General features: G+C 40.5%; 1 protein-coding gene across 3 annotated transcripts; it reads right to left on the bottom strand.

Annotated features, from left to right (window-relative positions):
* Positions 1-4,323: 4,323 nt before the first annotated feature.
* On the bottom strand, positions 4,324-14,761 carry CUNH3orf52 (chromosome unknown C3orf52 homolog). 3 transcript variants are annotated; one of them, XR_001921194.1, is made up of 7 exons: positions 13,149-13,485; positions 10,154-10,277; positions 8,616-8,749; positions 7,884-7,954; positions 6,306-6,499; positions 5,375-5,469; positions 4,324-4,868 (listed from the first exon to the last, which is right to left on the bottom strand). XR_001921194.1 is itself a non-coding variant. In XM_018076924.1 (7 exons), coding segments are annotated over exons 2-7 (690 nt in total). In that variant the 5' UTR covers positions 13,314-13,362; positions 14,564-14,761; the 3' UTR covers positions 4,324-5,467. The 3 variants fall into 3 exon arrangements, 2 of the variants coding, with proteins under 2 accessions (XP_017932413.1, XP_017932412.1); XM_018076924.1 differs by adding an exon at positions 14,564-14,761 and having other exon boundaries at positions 4,324-5,469; positions 13,149-13,362; XM_018076923.1 differs by having other exon boundaries at positions 4,324-5,469.
* Between the last annotated feature and the right edge of the window lie 1,136 nt (positions 14,762-15,897).

Here is a 15,897-nt window from a genome sequence, read left to right as displayed (position 1 = left end):
AGTAGGAGAGATGCCCCTTCTGAGGTTACACTTGGCCTGTGAATAATGGTCTTCACTCTTGCTCCTCCTGCACCATTGGCATGCGGGAGAAATCACTCCACCTCTGCACTTTGATCTCCCCACTGAGAAGAGAAGGTTGATGATAATAGCCTTTTAAAACATGAAGACTGGGAGGATTCTGGAAAATGTGGCTATGAACAAGTCTTGGTTAGAGACTTGTATGTTTGACATATAAGAGATGCTCCAGACTTCACTCAGTGGACTGGGAGCCAGTAACTCATGAAAATTAAGAGCCTACCTTTTCTCATTTCATAGGCACATTAAGAGAAGCACTGCTGTCCTCCCAGTTCTTTGCAATCATGACTAGGTGAGAAAGCCATGCACTTGCAGATAGGTAGGACATTCCTTTTCTTAGGCAAGTTTACCCTGACTGCTTTGGTCCTTAAAATTTCTGGAATTTCTAAATCTCAAAATTTTATAAAGCCCCAAATCAAAACTCAGGATTTACTTTTGGTGAAGTGTCCTCAAGGTCAGGAGATCTTTCACACAGAAATTCAAGCAGACAATACAGACAATACAATTTACATAAACTTGGAAAATCCAAGACAAATTCTGTAGGAATTTTGTTCTAAGAATTCTTTCTCACTTCTAGGTTTGAAAAATAGAATCTAACATTTTTGGGTTTTTAACCCATGAAGCAGAGACCACCGTTACACTCACAGAGTGTGAAAGGTAGCTATAAATGTCATCATGAACCCAGCAACACTCACTTTAAAACACTACCACTACCGAGGACAATCACTATAAAGCCTGTACTTACTCACTGGCTTCATTAGCCAGTGGGTTCAAATCAAGAACACCAGAGCAAAGAAATTTTTAACTTCTGGCTCCAAGTACTTAATCATTTCACATTGTCCCTTTAGATTTAATGAGTCATCCTGCTAGCTATTTAGATGCACAATCACCCACGACCCATTAGCAAACACCTTCAAGAGGCAAAAGGAGGGACAAGTCTAAACAGAGTTGGGAAAGCATTTGCCCACACAGTCTTACCTCATCTGCTAATGGCTCTTACAGAAATTACAGCAGACAGGAGTTAGAGAATATTCTAAGTTGGGAGGGACTCTTCTTTCTCCTCCCTCTGTTTTCACAGAGAGCATTAGATGAGGACTGCCAGGGAAGGGATTAGCCATCGCTTCATCTCCAGTGAGGCCAGGGCCCCTTCCAGGACAGCATGTCTCCTGCACAGACACACACAACACGCACACTTGGGGTCTTAGACCCTACAGTCTCTCTGCCACCTGGCTGTGACTCCTCTATCCCTCCCTTTATTCCTCTGTTTTCTTATGCACCTTACTTTGCAAATCACCCTGAACCCTCCCTTTAGTTCCTCCTCTAAACACCCCATGTTAAATCCTGTGCAAATCCCAAGTGCGCTCCCTTCACATACATTGTATCAATGTCACATGTAATTCTCCCTCCACTCCAATCAGCTCCCATTCATTGGTTGGGTGGATATCACCTTAGGCTCACCGGGATGATCTCCCTTATGGAACAGCCCTGGGGGGAGCTGGGGCAGGGCTGCTGGCTGCAATTGTGCTGCTGTGCTCCCTCATGTGGTGATGAGCTTTCACCATGCAAGCCACTGCTGGCAGTGGTGGTACCTCAGGACAAGAGTCAGGCCTTCGCCCTCCACCCACACCAGGTGTCCATGTGTTGTTGGGAGCTCCAGGTGTGCCACCATAGCCTGTGTAGTAGGGAAATGACTGTGGATTTACAAACCCTTCTTGGTACTGTGTATATTGGTCAATAGCACTGCGTGAGTGTATAGGCTATACTAGGCTCGTTCAGCTTCTTCAGGGTATAATCGTGTTGAACTTCACTCCTTCTCTCTTTCCCACTTCCACCCTCAGGAACATGCTGCCAAAAGAGATTCTATGAATTCCAGTGAACTGTGGTACTCGACTCTCAGCCACAATGTAAAACATGAAGCCTCCGAGATTGATGGCAATAATCAGACAGAATACGCACTTGTCAAAGTGCCCAAGGCGAAGAAAACTATCACCAGCCCTGAAGAATATAGTGAATATGATGATGTCCTGGTAACTTAGAAGGCACTCTTTTACTTCAGTGTATGCAGCCGTGATAACCATCTTACCTCTGCTGTCAGGTCTTCAAACAAACAACTCTCTCTCTCTCTCTCTCTCTCTCTCCCAAGCTTACATATTAGGATACATCTACCAGTCATTTCCTGTGAGACAAACCTGTCCATGAAAAGGTGATCAGAGAAAGAAACATGGACAGGGTACAGGACTTGACAACTAAACCAGGAGGAATCAGTAGCAACTGCTATCATAAAGACAACGTTCCTCTATAGAAAATGAGGAGCTTCAATGTTAGAAGCAACTGAGGCTGCACATTTTTCTGGACTTTTATAATACTTTTTAAGGGTGTGTTAAAGAGCTACTGATACAAATCTCAAAAATGCAATAATAACAGGGTTATTTTGTTTGTTTGGGGCATCTTTTATGTTTTAAATGAGAGCATAAACCTTGTATTAGATGCACTTACACTTTTCCAAAGTTTTTCTGTCCTGCTTGATTAATACTATTATACAATGCACAACTTTTATAAATAACTCATTTCTCAAATTCCCCCCTTCCCCTTTTAATGTACTACTCGTCTAAGAGTCAAGTCTTAATGAAGTTGGAATTAAATAAAAAAACCCAATAAACTGCATGCAAAACAACTATTACACCCACTCAGAAGAGTGTGAGTACTGATGCTGCCCAGGTGACAACTACATCTCAGTAGTAGAAGCCCAGGTGTTGTTTCCATGACACAACTCTTGCAGCTCACTCCTGCTGGAGTCTCAGGTTTGGCTTTCTGCAGTGCTGGAATATAACCTCCTCAGAGCCCATCACCCCTCTGCAAGCAGTATTTCTGGACATGCGCAAAGGACTGAAACTGGTTATTCAACTGTTTACCAGAGCTCACAAAGTGATTATGTGCCTGTTTTCTTGCTTGAGCATGTTTTTTTTGCTCCCTCCATTTTTGTGACAATGCAATTTGGAAGAAAATCTTGCACGGTTTTCCCGAATTTAAGTCTTCCTTTGTCTGTGATGGCTGGTTGCAGCCCTGGCTTTGTGGTGTGGTGCCTTTGCCACTCCCACCTGCCATTTCGGTGCCGGAGGCAGTCCCACGGGTCAATGGTTGCACGTAGCATGGAAGGACACAGACTGCCTGCAGGTACCACTGCTGTGACAGGCAGCTGAACCCGCCCAAAACTGGTACTGGCTGCTGTGGCTGCACAGATGACTACCTGCTATGGGGTTTTAAAGGGCTGGTTGCACACTCCATAAGATGCTTTTTCACAGTGTCTCAGTTGTCTCAGTCATTAAAGTGTTACCCACATCCCTTCTATTAAAATTCACATTAAACATCCGCACAAAATATCTAACTTGATGAAATAATGTGTTTTCATACTGCTGTGTTCCTAATGAACTGAATCATAATTAATACAATCTGACTGGATGTGAACTGTAAAGTTGGATATTTTCTGTTTAATATCACGTCTTACGACAACTCCACCTCCTTCTTTCCTTGGGGTTAAGGTACTGGGGCAGAGGAGGATGGCTGGCTAAAAAATGAATGCTTATCTCCTTTTTTTCCTCTCAACTCTTAATGTTCATAGGGGTATCACCATAAAGAAGTCTAATCATTACATTATTTTTCAGTTCTTAGAATTGAGATGAAGTGTTCAAGGATATGTTCAGGCGTCTTAGTAAGAGCAGTAAGTTTGAGCAGCATCTCAACAGTAACTTATTTCTTTGCTGCTGGTACTTTCATAGCCTGCTGCTTTTGGGACAAACCATGCAGGCCATGAAGTTTATCCTTCCCCAGTATAAGAATCAAGAGGAATACCTCTTCTAGCTCTATGCTGCATAGAAAATTACAGCAAGAGAAATTATGGTTCTTACAGCCAATGCTACATTTTACAACTCAAGATGGGATCAGAATTACCCACAAATAGGAGAGTTATGTGAACTACTAATTTGGTCCAGAATGTTTGCCAAGTTCAGATAAAACTAATGTAAGAACAACTGTGGGTGTGAGTGTACAGCTCTGTCAGACAGAACCTTCGTACAGCTCTCAGCATTTAGAATTCCAGAGGTTATTTTCCAGTTCAAACACCTGAAAGAATGGAGCTTGAAAACAATCACTTTAGGACTAAAAATAATTTAATGCACAATAACATTGACAGATTACTCCTTAAATAAACTAGTAATATTAGAAAACACAATTTACCATAAGGTATTTCTTAAAATACAAAATGTGTCTGTCTATCCAACAGGCTATAAATAAATGACAAGAAGGTATACTTCACTAACATGGTAGTGAATACATTCCACTCTGCATAAGGTTAATGCTTCATTTTCAGGTCATAGTCAGGTACTGTTTATAACTCTCATGCCATGCTGATCTACATGGTCTGCTTCAGCATCTTCCTCTTGGCTTTGATCCATCTCATCTGATCTTTCATCAACAAGAACAACTATTTGCTGCCTTATTAAGGCAAATATCTTGCATCTGTTCATTTTTATCCCCAGTGCAGGGACAGGGACTATAGCTAAGGGAGTGGACTAGTTTGTCTTCAGATTTACAAATGTAGGTGAAATATCTGTCTACTCACTAATAGCAGTAGTTAATTATTAAAGCACACGGCTAATTTGACCTTTGATAGATTCCTGTGACATTCAGATGTGTTAGTGAACAAGACATGTTTCTTCACGATGTTTCTTCCTTCTTTTCTATTTCACACAGAAGAAGAGAAAAATAGAGCAGATATCACCTTATCCAGGAAGACTCTAGGATGAATAAGGAGAGTTAAAGCTTTCTTGAGAATCTAGTGCAAAGGTCTTTGATGTAATTAGAGAATACATATACATATATATATATATATATATATATGTTTTCAGGCTGTTTTACAAGAAAGGAGCAGTGGGAAAACATGGCATATGAAGCTAGGAGAGAAAAAAGTAACAGTATGGGTGAAAGTGAGCATTAAGGGTGAAGCCATGCAGATAATTTTGGATAAACCAAGAGAAGAAGAAAGCCATGTGCAAGACCACTTTTAAAGCTTGCACAGAACATTCAGATTTAAACAAAAGGCAAGACAAAGCAGAGCTTTCAAAGTCAACAGAACATGCATCAGAGAAGATATATGATTTTCACAAGAGCAAAATGGATTATTGAGGTATCAGGACAATTAAGAAGGAGGTAGTGGTGGTGTAGGAGTGCAACACTGTTATAAATATGCCACATGTTCCATTTACAATATTGCATCACAGGCAGTATTTAGAAGTGTTTCTACCTAATGAATAGCTCCCTGCCCTGGGATTACTAACAGATAGGAGATCTCATCTCTTCTAGGTGGTGATGAAGACGAGGAACTTTTCCATCATTTCTCTGAAAGTTAAAACAGTACAATATTAAAATGAAACTTTAATATGAGTTAATCACAATATACACTGCATGCTGAAGTTTTGGCCTAGGATTATTCTGAAAGCACATAAGTTTGGCTTAGCAAACTGGGGGTGCGGGAAGAAGCTCCGTGCATTGTTTTCATTATAACTGCAAAGCTCATGGGACTTTTATACTGGCATTTCTATCAAGACAAATATAAATTTGTTGGAATCGCTGGCTAGTCACTGGTAGTCATCGGAATCACTGCTTAGAAAACCTAGGAGAATGAATATTTGGTGATTTTAAAAGGTATTTCTGTGCATAATAAATTTTCAAAAAAACCCAAACTTCCAAAGAGACAAAAATCAGGAGTCTTTTTCACCCTTGATTGAGAAAAAGAAAATCGAGAAATTGAATCTCAAATTACCTATCCTGTTTTACTTGGATTAAAATTTAGTTTGTAAACATTCAGAAATCAATATACAATAAGGATAAATATTTTTCATTTTTTGTCTCCCTGTTATGGTACACACACATATGAGGAGAATTTCTTTGTATAGAAAAAATGTAAGAATAGATTTAAGGAGTTTGGTTGGAGTCCATAGCTGACCAGTCTCATCACTATTCCCTTTCTCATCAGAGCACCTGACATTGAATCCGCGGTAATAAGTTATGCATAGCAGGACTTTCTCAAAACTATTTTACGGTGTTCTTAATGTTGTTGTGCAAAATATATTTCCTAACACATATCAACACTTTTTTAGAATTATTTCCCTTCTTTACCATAAAATGCTTCTGCTCTTTGTAAAGAAACAGTTTCTATAATGTACAGCACTTACATGTGAGAGAAGTTCGGTCAAGCTTTAACTTGTCACATTCAGATGTTTCAGGATTAAAAGTGTCATCTTCATCATAAATATTTTGACGTAAAATGTTCCTTATAAAATCTGGGTTCATAATGTTTTCCATAAATCCTTCTGTTGTTGGTGGTACAGAAAACACTAGCTGATAAATTACAGTGGAGCTTTCATTACTGAAAAACAAAGTCAGGTATGAATGCCTTCAAGCTCCCCCTGGATGTTTTATTTCTTTGAGAAGACTGTCTTTACATATCAATGTTGACATGGATTTTTTTTTTTTAGAATGTTTTCTAAAGAAAAGCATTATAAAAGAAAACTGTCATCAAAGCTTCCAGTTTCCTCCTCCGACCTCCTCCCTTCTCAGAACAGCTCTTGAAACTGGGTATGTACTTGAAGCCAACCAGGGACATGTTTTCAAATGCACAAAGGGCAGTTGGACACGTGTCCTAATGGGGTGTGGTTTTCAGCACCCCTGCTTCACAAGTACACACTGATAAGAGATGTTGCAATAGCATGTACATAGCTTAGCTAGGAACCTGCAGAAAGGTCTGCTCTCCTGCCGGCAGTACCTGGGACCACCCAGCTGTGCTCCTAACTCAGCTCTGGAGTGGATTACACAAACCAGTGAACGGGAGACCACCTCTGGAGATTTCATTCTACATCCACTGTCTACAATTCAACAGCTACATTTTGTGCTCACAGAACTTAAACATTACAAAAAGTAGTTGAATGTGAGAAAATAAAAGAAAACAGAGGCAGCAAGAGAGACACACAAAGAGGCAGAGAGGGAGAGATCAGCTGATCAATATATATGCAGAACTAGACCTTTGTACTTGATGGTCTAAATCATAATTTTTAGGCACAGAGGAAATAAGGCTTAGAAGCTACAGTTCACCATGGAACAGAGCTGGCACGCCCAAGGCTGGCAGTGCAAGGGAGCATATTCCCTCAAGTGAGCAAAGTGACCACAGGACTGCCCCTTGCCACATCCCAGGGTAGCTCTTTCTCTGTCCTTGCCCTCGCAAGGGTTGGGACTTTGTGAATCTACTTTCCTTGATTTTCTCCCATCTTTCTAATTTCTTTTGTAATTGAGCTTTTCAGAACTCCTCGGGGAAGCTCTCTGACTGTCTTCCCTTGCCTCTATGCTATTTCTTCATGACAGAAGGCATGTATCTTCCTGTTGCCTTTACCTCTTTTGGAAACAAAACAGTTCTCTCCTCCCCATGAACCCTGTTTTATTTATTTAAGACTATTTAAGCCACTTCAATTTTAAGCGTCTCCATCAATTAATTTTCCCTTTAATGAATATCCTTGAATATGTTTATTAAGGGCTGCAATTAGAACCAAAAATAACAGAGATGAATACTTTACAGCAACAAAATGCTACTGTCATATACTATTAGCAGCATTTTCTGTTTACACCAGAGAATCCTTTGACCAGTTTTGCCTACCTATAAACCTAACTTTCCCCTAAACAACCTATATATACACATGCTTATGTGTTTATTTCATCAAAAGCCTATAATTTTCAGATAATTTTGGTGACAAATTGCTTACCTGAAAGAAATCACTTGAGCTGACCTAAAGTAACGTCCTAAAGCTGGAGATGAACTGTAGACCTCTGTTAGCTGGGATAGAAAAAAAAAAAGAAAAAAAGTAAAACATATTTCTTCTATTCAATCTCTCTTTTCTGCACAAAAGAAAGCACAGCAATTCATTCCTAGAAGGTATCTCATGGGCATAAACACAGCTACTGAAGGTCAAATTTCAGCAAATATCTGCCCTGGAAGAGGTACACGGTCCTTTTAAATTTGACAGAAAAGTTAATTGCACATTTGAGTGATTGCTATATAACCTTAACACAATAGAGGCATTCAGGGTGATGTAAAAGTGTATGCTCATGTTGCCATGTACAATTCACATCGCTAGGTTTGTGATTTAATTAGTGCCCAAAAGCTCTTCTAACTTTTAAATGGTAGAGGGAAGGGTTTCTCTACTGATACTCCCTTTCCACAATGTCTAAATGAGCACTGTCATGCCTGCTGAGCTTATTTCAGCTGTAACTCAGAGCCATGATGGCTTGATGGAAATTGCAGCTATAAACTCAGGCTGTCATTGTGTACTCATGAAAGCAGACAACACTTTTTTTCTAGATCAGGACTTTAAGAAGTACAACTCAATTTTTTTGTGGACTTGCTACACAGAGAAACAGAAACTTCTTGAAAGGAAAAACACTGAAACTATGTTGTAAGCAGAATCAACTTTGCCAAGAACCTCATCAAGACATACCCTCTTAGTAATGTCCTCAGAGAAAAAGTGTGGGAGACCACACATTAACTCCAATGTTCCCGAAAAATTGTGAAAATTTCCACTGTTTAGTAGTGCATCAGGATCCCAATAGTCATCCTCATCTGTGTAAACATCTAATAATAAAAGGAGATAGAAAGAAAAGGAAAAAGTTCCAGTTAGCTGAAGTATTGAAAAAAACCTTCTTGGCTTGCTCCATGGTGAAATTTCCTAGGTAAGGACTGGCTGGGAGTGACAGAAAGAAAGTGCAAGTGTTAGACACCAGGTCAGTTATTATTGGGTCAGAACCACCTTGTGGGAGTGAGTGTGTGTGTGTGTGTGTGTGTGTGGAGGGGGAAGGGATGGCTCGAACCTCATGGAGTTGGGGTGGTGTCGTGTCCCTCATAGCAGGCCTCTGGAGCCCACAGGGGGAAGCTCTGGAGGAACTGTCAGTCACAAACAGCCCAGGAAAACTATAACACCCCAGAGCTCCTGCAGCCCCTCACCCAACTCAGATTGGCAGGGACAGTGAGAACACTGCCCCTCACCATGATCTGGAACCCCCAGAGTGGCTGGTGGGTCAGAGACCCTGCCTAGGGGGTTGTCCATGAGGACCAGAGCAGATAAAACCAAGGGCATGTGTTTGCCTCATGTTGCAGTCCTGCCACTGGACTTGTGAGAGCTGGTCTTCTACAAGGCTGCAGTGGTAGCTATATGATCTGTCTCTCCCTCTTTCTCCTCTCTTCTTGATCCCTCTGCTTCTCTTTCTCTGCTCCTTTCTTGATGCTTAGGGTGTTTTGGAGCTGGAGTGATTGTATTTTGATTTAAGTGTTGTTGGTTTACTGGATTTTTACTTAAGTGTTGTGGATTAATAATATATGCTGAGTCAGTATTGTGGTGAAACATTTTTGTTTAGCTTGTGTGGTGTCCTTTTGAACTTTGGCCAAGTTCCCTTATTTGCTCCCCTAAATAAATAAAGAAATTCCTTGGGAACAAGCCCGTGGCTTATTCTCTTGACGCCATCTTGAGATATTAATGAACCCCTACATCTATATATTAAAGCAAAATTCCTAGCCAAATCTGTGAGCCAGCAGTTCCCTGGGCTTGGAGTCTTACAGCAAGTCACCCGAAGAGAAGTGACAGCACGTGGAGGTCAAACACCCACCCCCATTAGGAAAAGTCAGCTGCTCTGGGAGCCTGAGTGACAATGACACCACTTGAGGGGATCTGAGTGATCCATGACGCTTGTTGCAACATGACAAACATAATTTCCATCCTCATCCCTGTATCTCTTATAACTTTTTCTCACTTAGCTACCTACAAACTGGAATTGCCACCTGATCAGGATACACGTTGCTTGCTGCATGCTAAGACAAAACCACTCACATCCACTACTCAACATACCAGCCTCTGCACTCAGTGTCCCAGTCCCTTCAGCAGTTTAATGAAGGAGTTTAAAGGATGCTACTCTTGCATTTGTGTTATATTAGACTGTACATATTGTACATTTGTATTACTCTAACCAAGAGTGAGATACTTACTAGAATAAAGAATTAGGCTGATGAGAATGACGAGGAAGATTACTAGAAATATTGCAGTTATAACCATCCATAGTTTACACTTCCAGAAAACTACACTCCTGCAGGACTTCCAATGATCTCTCTCCTAGGTATAAAAGGGAAGGACATATTGATTAATGAAATAAGGCAAGAAAAAAAATATTGAAGTGAGTCTCTACTGTCACATTTAGAAACAAAAACCCCGCATAGATGAGAAAGCCACATTGGTAAGCAAATGCCCTACACCAGGGGTTCCCACCCTTGACTGCTGCTGCAGGTGGGAATGTGGACCTGCAGAAGGCAAAGAACTTTCACAGTCAGGTGATTACTTGAAATAAAAACGTTTAATTCCCATTTGTGCAGAATTTCCAACTGAGTTGCCCTTAAAGTCAAAGTACTACAAAGGTGCATTCTTGGCTCCCTCTTTATTTTTAACTACAGGAATTTGAGTTGCACGTTCCACAAGCTGTCCTTTTAATGTTTGTCATCCCTCCCAACCAAAAGGGTGTTTATAGAGATATTTCCAAAATCATTCACCTTTGCAATGTTGATGATGTCAATCTGCATAGCTACTGGGTGCCAGCATCAAAGCAAAGGGGCTGCTATTCAATAGATGCTATTGCATTAAATCCACAATAAAATAACTGAGACCTTTATAGCTGACTGCCTTTTTCTGAAGAAGATGGGAAACTTGAAGGTTATTGAATATATTTAACAGAGTTTAATGGGAACCTCACCTATTCTAGGAGAGCACAAGAAAACTGTCTCCAAAGCGATTGTACACATATACGTTCATATGGGAGAGAAAGGACAGTACTTGCCTGATGTTTAATTTTTAATACTATTTAAGACCATAGAAAAAATTAATCTTTTAATTCGTTAACTTAGTGGTATGAATATTATAAAACAAACAAACAAACAAAACCCCCAAACCAACCAAACAATTAAAACCTCACTTAGGTGACACAGCAAAACAGAAAACTTCAACTGCTTTGTTCCACAGACAGAAGACTGAAGGAAGGGCTTGAATTCATAAGTAGACCATGCTGCCTTTTTATTCCTTCTCCTTCCCCCTCTCCATCCATCATAAACCCAGTAGTAAACTCCACATCCTTTTTGACATTAGTATAAGTAAAGAAAAGGTTGTCTGGGACACATGTGCAGATTGGTGGGAGACACTAATCCAGGCTACTGTCCTTTACTTTTTTAACTTTCTAAGAATCCAGCATAACAGAAAGGTTTTCACTGAATTTTACTGAATCCACCAGCTGGCTAAAAGTTTTTGTGAGGGTGCCAAGGGGACAGGGAGAGAAAACAAACACTTACAGAAAGATCTTACAAGAGTCATTTCTCCAGGAGCAGGGGCAGAAAAAGGGAAACACTCTCTGCAGACATCTCTGCACACAGAACTTTGCTTTGGTGGAGAACAAAGAGCAGAAACTGAATATGGTTTGACTTACAGCATACTTTCAGGTGTTATTATGTTTACCTATAAATTTTTTAATTTAATTTTTAAATGTGTTAGAAGACTGAAGCTTCAATTTAATACTTAACACTAGCATATCATTTTGTATTTAAAAAATTTTTAAAAGTCAGTAACTACTACCTAGAGTGCAACTTTGAAATCAGACATAGTAATATTGGTTGAGACAGACAGCTGTCAAGTCCAGGTTTCTATTGAGCCACCACATATTTAGATTACCACAAAATGTAATTCTTAATCACACATAGCATACTGCCTTGATCTCAAGAAACCCTTCAGCTCCACAACTAGTCCAAGAGCCTCTGGACATTGCCCATAGGCATCACAAGACTGCTGAGGGGAAGCAACAGCAGCAGAGAAAAATATCTCCCTGATGGGCAGGGCAGCTCTGATTAACCTGCCACCTAAGCAGAAAGCAGAGCATGATAATTTTCCAGCAGTCGCTATAGGAAAGGAAGCCAATTGCCAGAATCAGCAGAAACAGAGCTTGAATGAAAACTCAGTTCTGAGAAGGGGAAGGATAAACTTAAGGGTAAAGTTTTGCAATATAGCCAAGCAGATCTAGCTCACCCCTGCCTCTCTTCCACCCTCTCCCGTTCCTCTTTGCACCTCCCTCAAATTTGTCTCACCCTGCAGCAAGCTGATTCAGCTTACCAGACCAGAGGAGAAGTAGCTGACCCCTGATATAGTAGAATAAATGGGGGTTTTGCCCAGCCAGTGGAATGGAACAGCACACAGAGATGATCAGTGGGGCTTGCACAAGGAAGCAGTTGCAGTTACTCCACTAGGAGCAGGAAGGGAGGGGTGGTGTGACTAATACAGACAGCTCTCGGGGGGCTCAGCCATGCCTAGAGAAAAGTGGGAAACATCTTTGCTCTGTCACAAATATTCCTTGAGTGAGTAATGTAAATAATTGTACAACAGTCACCCGTGAACATATATTATACCTCTGCCAGCATTAGTCTGCTCCATAGCTTTAAGCTAAGTACTGGAAGCTACCTTCCTCAGGACTCATAGTTGGTCTGGACTGAGGCTTTGGAGCATTCTATTAATACAAATTCATAATGGTTAGTAACTCTGAATTACTCAAAGATAAAAAGAAAGAGTCCTGCATGCTCTGTTGGAGGACATTCTTGTTTTGGCAGCACTGTTTTCTGGTTAATTTGTGCTGAAGGGAAGCCTGTGTTTAAAACCGATTTCAACTTTTCTCCTTTCTGATTTTGAGCCCAATCCCACTGATGGCACATGAAAATAGAAAGCAAAACTCAGAGTATCAATTGCAACTTTAGTTCCCAAGTTAAAACTTAAAATACCACTCCAATATCAGAACATCTCACGGATAAGAAGAAAAAAAGTACGTTTTCAGTTCCTTTCCCTCTCCCTTGAACAATCAATTGAACCACCCCAGCAAGATGTTTCTGCAAAGTGTCATTTCTCTTGCTATGTAGTGTTTTTCCCAACAGCAAAGATCTAATGAGCAAGTAAAATTCTTACCTTTCTCGTTGGAGCATTTAGAGGCTTGTCATGATCAGCCTCGCTTTCCTCCACGTTTTCTTTTAATTCAATAATCTCATGCTCCTGAGCAGAGTTTTGCCTTTTTATTTCTTCTGTCTCTGTGCGAGGACCTCTGACTCTAAAGCAAGCACAGAGGCAACTCATTTCCTTCTGGTTTCAGGTCAGTAATAGCTCTGATATGAGGCTGGAGACACTAACAGGGAGAGTTGGGATAGTTTTCACAGAAGTGATCTCAAAACACTGATTAATAAGGGGAATTCCTTGGAAGAACAAATGACATCGGCTGCACTAGCTACAGAGAAACAGGAGGTGGAGGAAGTATAATTTGCCCAGTCGTGAGAACTACAGCTCTCTGCTGTGCAATACTAGGTTTTCCAGTTTGCCTGCCTTCCTGTACCAGCCCTTGACAAGCAAGTGACTAAACCTTCAGCAACGTTATCATTCGCTGAGGCAATTTTGAAAGGAACCAGAATGCTTTCCCTGCTGCTGTCAGGCAAAGCAATAAATTACTATTAATGTTTTCCATGCAGCTAAACAGATGTGGTTCTGAGCAGCACAAACTGAGTAAAGGATCATATAGATTGTGGTCTGCTTAGGCTGTGACTCTAGCAACGCTTGTAATTTTAGTCTCCCTGTATAGACAATAAAGAAATGAATGCTACTGATCTTTGGGCTGTGAATTGTCCTTTCTCTAGCTGTTTTACTCCCTAAAATCACATCTGATGTTAAAGAACCATTTCTGTCTATTAACATACTATCCAACCTAAACCTGAGAAGCTGCTTTCAGGTAAAACAAAAAAAAATGCAAAACCACAAAGTACCAATCTGAGGAGAAGAGGAAGATGACCTTCAATTTCAACCTATGATCTACAGGGCATGTTTTTATGAAGCAGTCATGGTGATCTGGTTTGCATTAACTTCCCACGTGAACGCTCTTGTGCACTTAAAGTCACTCACCGCTGCTTTCTGCAGCCAGGGCTGATTCCTCCCCCAACCTCTCCACTATCCAGCATCCTACCTCCTCTTATTTCTCCTGTTCTGACTCCACCCTCACGTTTCTCCTTCCTCCCCACAGAGCATCTCTCTCCCCTCTGGATCTAAAGGGCTGGACAGGTAGCTGTTTACTGCATTCTTGCTTACTCTTTTGTTCCAGCACAGGGAGGATCATGCATTAAGAGCCAAACAAAGCCTCTCTCAGCAACTCCCTTCTCTGCTGCCTGGGTATCCACTCAGAGCACTGTTACTTCTTTTTCCTACCAAAAGCTTGGGACGCTGTCTCTCCCCATCCTGCCACTTTGATTTTTTTCTTTGTGCAACTCATCTGGCTACTGATGCCAGCACATGTCTTATGTTTATTAAGCAAGTAAAAAGAAATACAAATTGTATAACCCCACCTTTGGTTCTGAGAATCCTGAGGACTGAGGATGAAGCTGAGTAGTCATCAAGATTATAACGTGCCTGGATCCACAAGATTTTACCTGGGACATCTTCACTAGAAAAACCTTTATGAGCTGTTTCTCAGTACTCTGGCTGGAGACCGGCTTCATTTATTTAATTTCCAATCACAGTAAAAGACATTACCTTCCTACAGAATTGTCTGAAACCAAAAAGGTTTTTCTAAGTCAAATGAGTTAATGATTATAGATCTCACCATGCACAGGTCAAAGTCCTTATTTTCTTTATATCTGTGAAGGAGCTCCCTAAAGTCTTGAGTTTCTTTCATCTGGGGGAATCTAACTTCCACACTTGGTGCCCTTCTTGCATGTGAAGTACCAGCCCTTCTGACATGTGTTGCTGAGAAACTCTTAAATAAAATGAGAAGTCGAGAACTGACCTGAACTTTCTGGGTTAAGTTTTTATCTAAAACAGAACAGCAGGAAAACTGTTTTCTTCCCTAGCCAAGACATCTCTGGTTTCAATATAAGGAAAAGAAACTTGTGCCTTTAAATGTGCACTTTAGTAATAGGGTTATGCTAGGCTCAGCTTTACAAAAAGAGGAAACTCCAAGGTACACACATGTAGTCTGATTGCACCTGGGGATTAGGGTTTCAGAGGCACAAACAAATAAAACATATCCACTTGCAGTTTTAGCATGTGTTTATTGAAAAGGAAGATCTGAATGACTGACTAGCCATTAGAGATAGTAACCTCCTAAAATATAGGCTTTGAGTATAGCTTATGCTGTAAGTTCGGCAGAAGCCAAGGTAAGGTACCCAACACTAAAGTGAGAAAAGAAGGAAAAGCAATATCAGTGTTAGAAAGAAGTATCTCAGTGCATGCAGATTACAGTGGTAGCTCATTCCAGCATTTTCCCCACATGCTGCCAAGGTGGGTCTAAAACTAAAGATCACGTGTTTATGTGCCGCAGAGTAAGCATGCTCTGTGGACAGCAATGACAGGCATTCAAATTGTCAACTTAATTTTTTTTTTTAAATACATTAAAGGTGAAAGCTAAATGTTTTGAACATCGAGCACAATTTAAAGACCATCTGCATGGTCTTAAAGCCATCTAAATAAATCTTTTATTTAGCTAAATATCAGTATTCTTAAGTCTCATAAGCAGTTTTGGAAATCTTAAATCAGCTAGATTTGGGATGATCCGCTCATCAGGAGATTGTAATTATCAAAACTAGAGTTACTGACAGGGTGAAAGGAATGTGGTTGCCATTTCCTTTTCTACTTTGGATGCAAGGATGCATCCAATCACATAAATCTATTTTCCTTTCAT

The sequence above is a fragment of the Manacus vitellinus genome, unplaced genomic scaffold (assembly GCF_001715985.3).
Source record: "Manacus vitellinus isolate BGI_N305 unplaced genomic scaffold, ASM171598v3 scaffold_34_pilon, whole genome shotgun sequence".
NCBI lineage: Eukaryota > Metazoa > Chordata > Aves > Passeriformes > Pipridae > Manacus > Manacus vitellinus.
The sequence above is the reverse complement of the archived record's forward strand: the minus strand, read 5'-3'. Positions and strand labels throughout refer to the sequence as shown.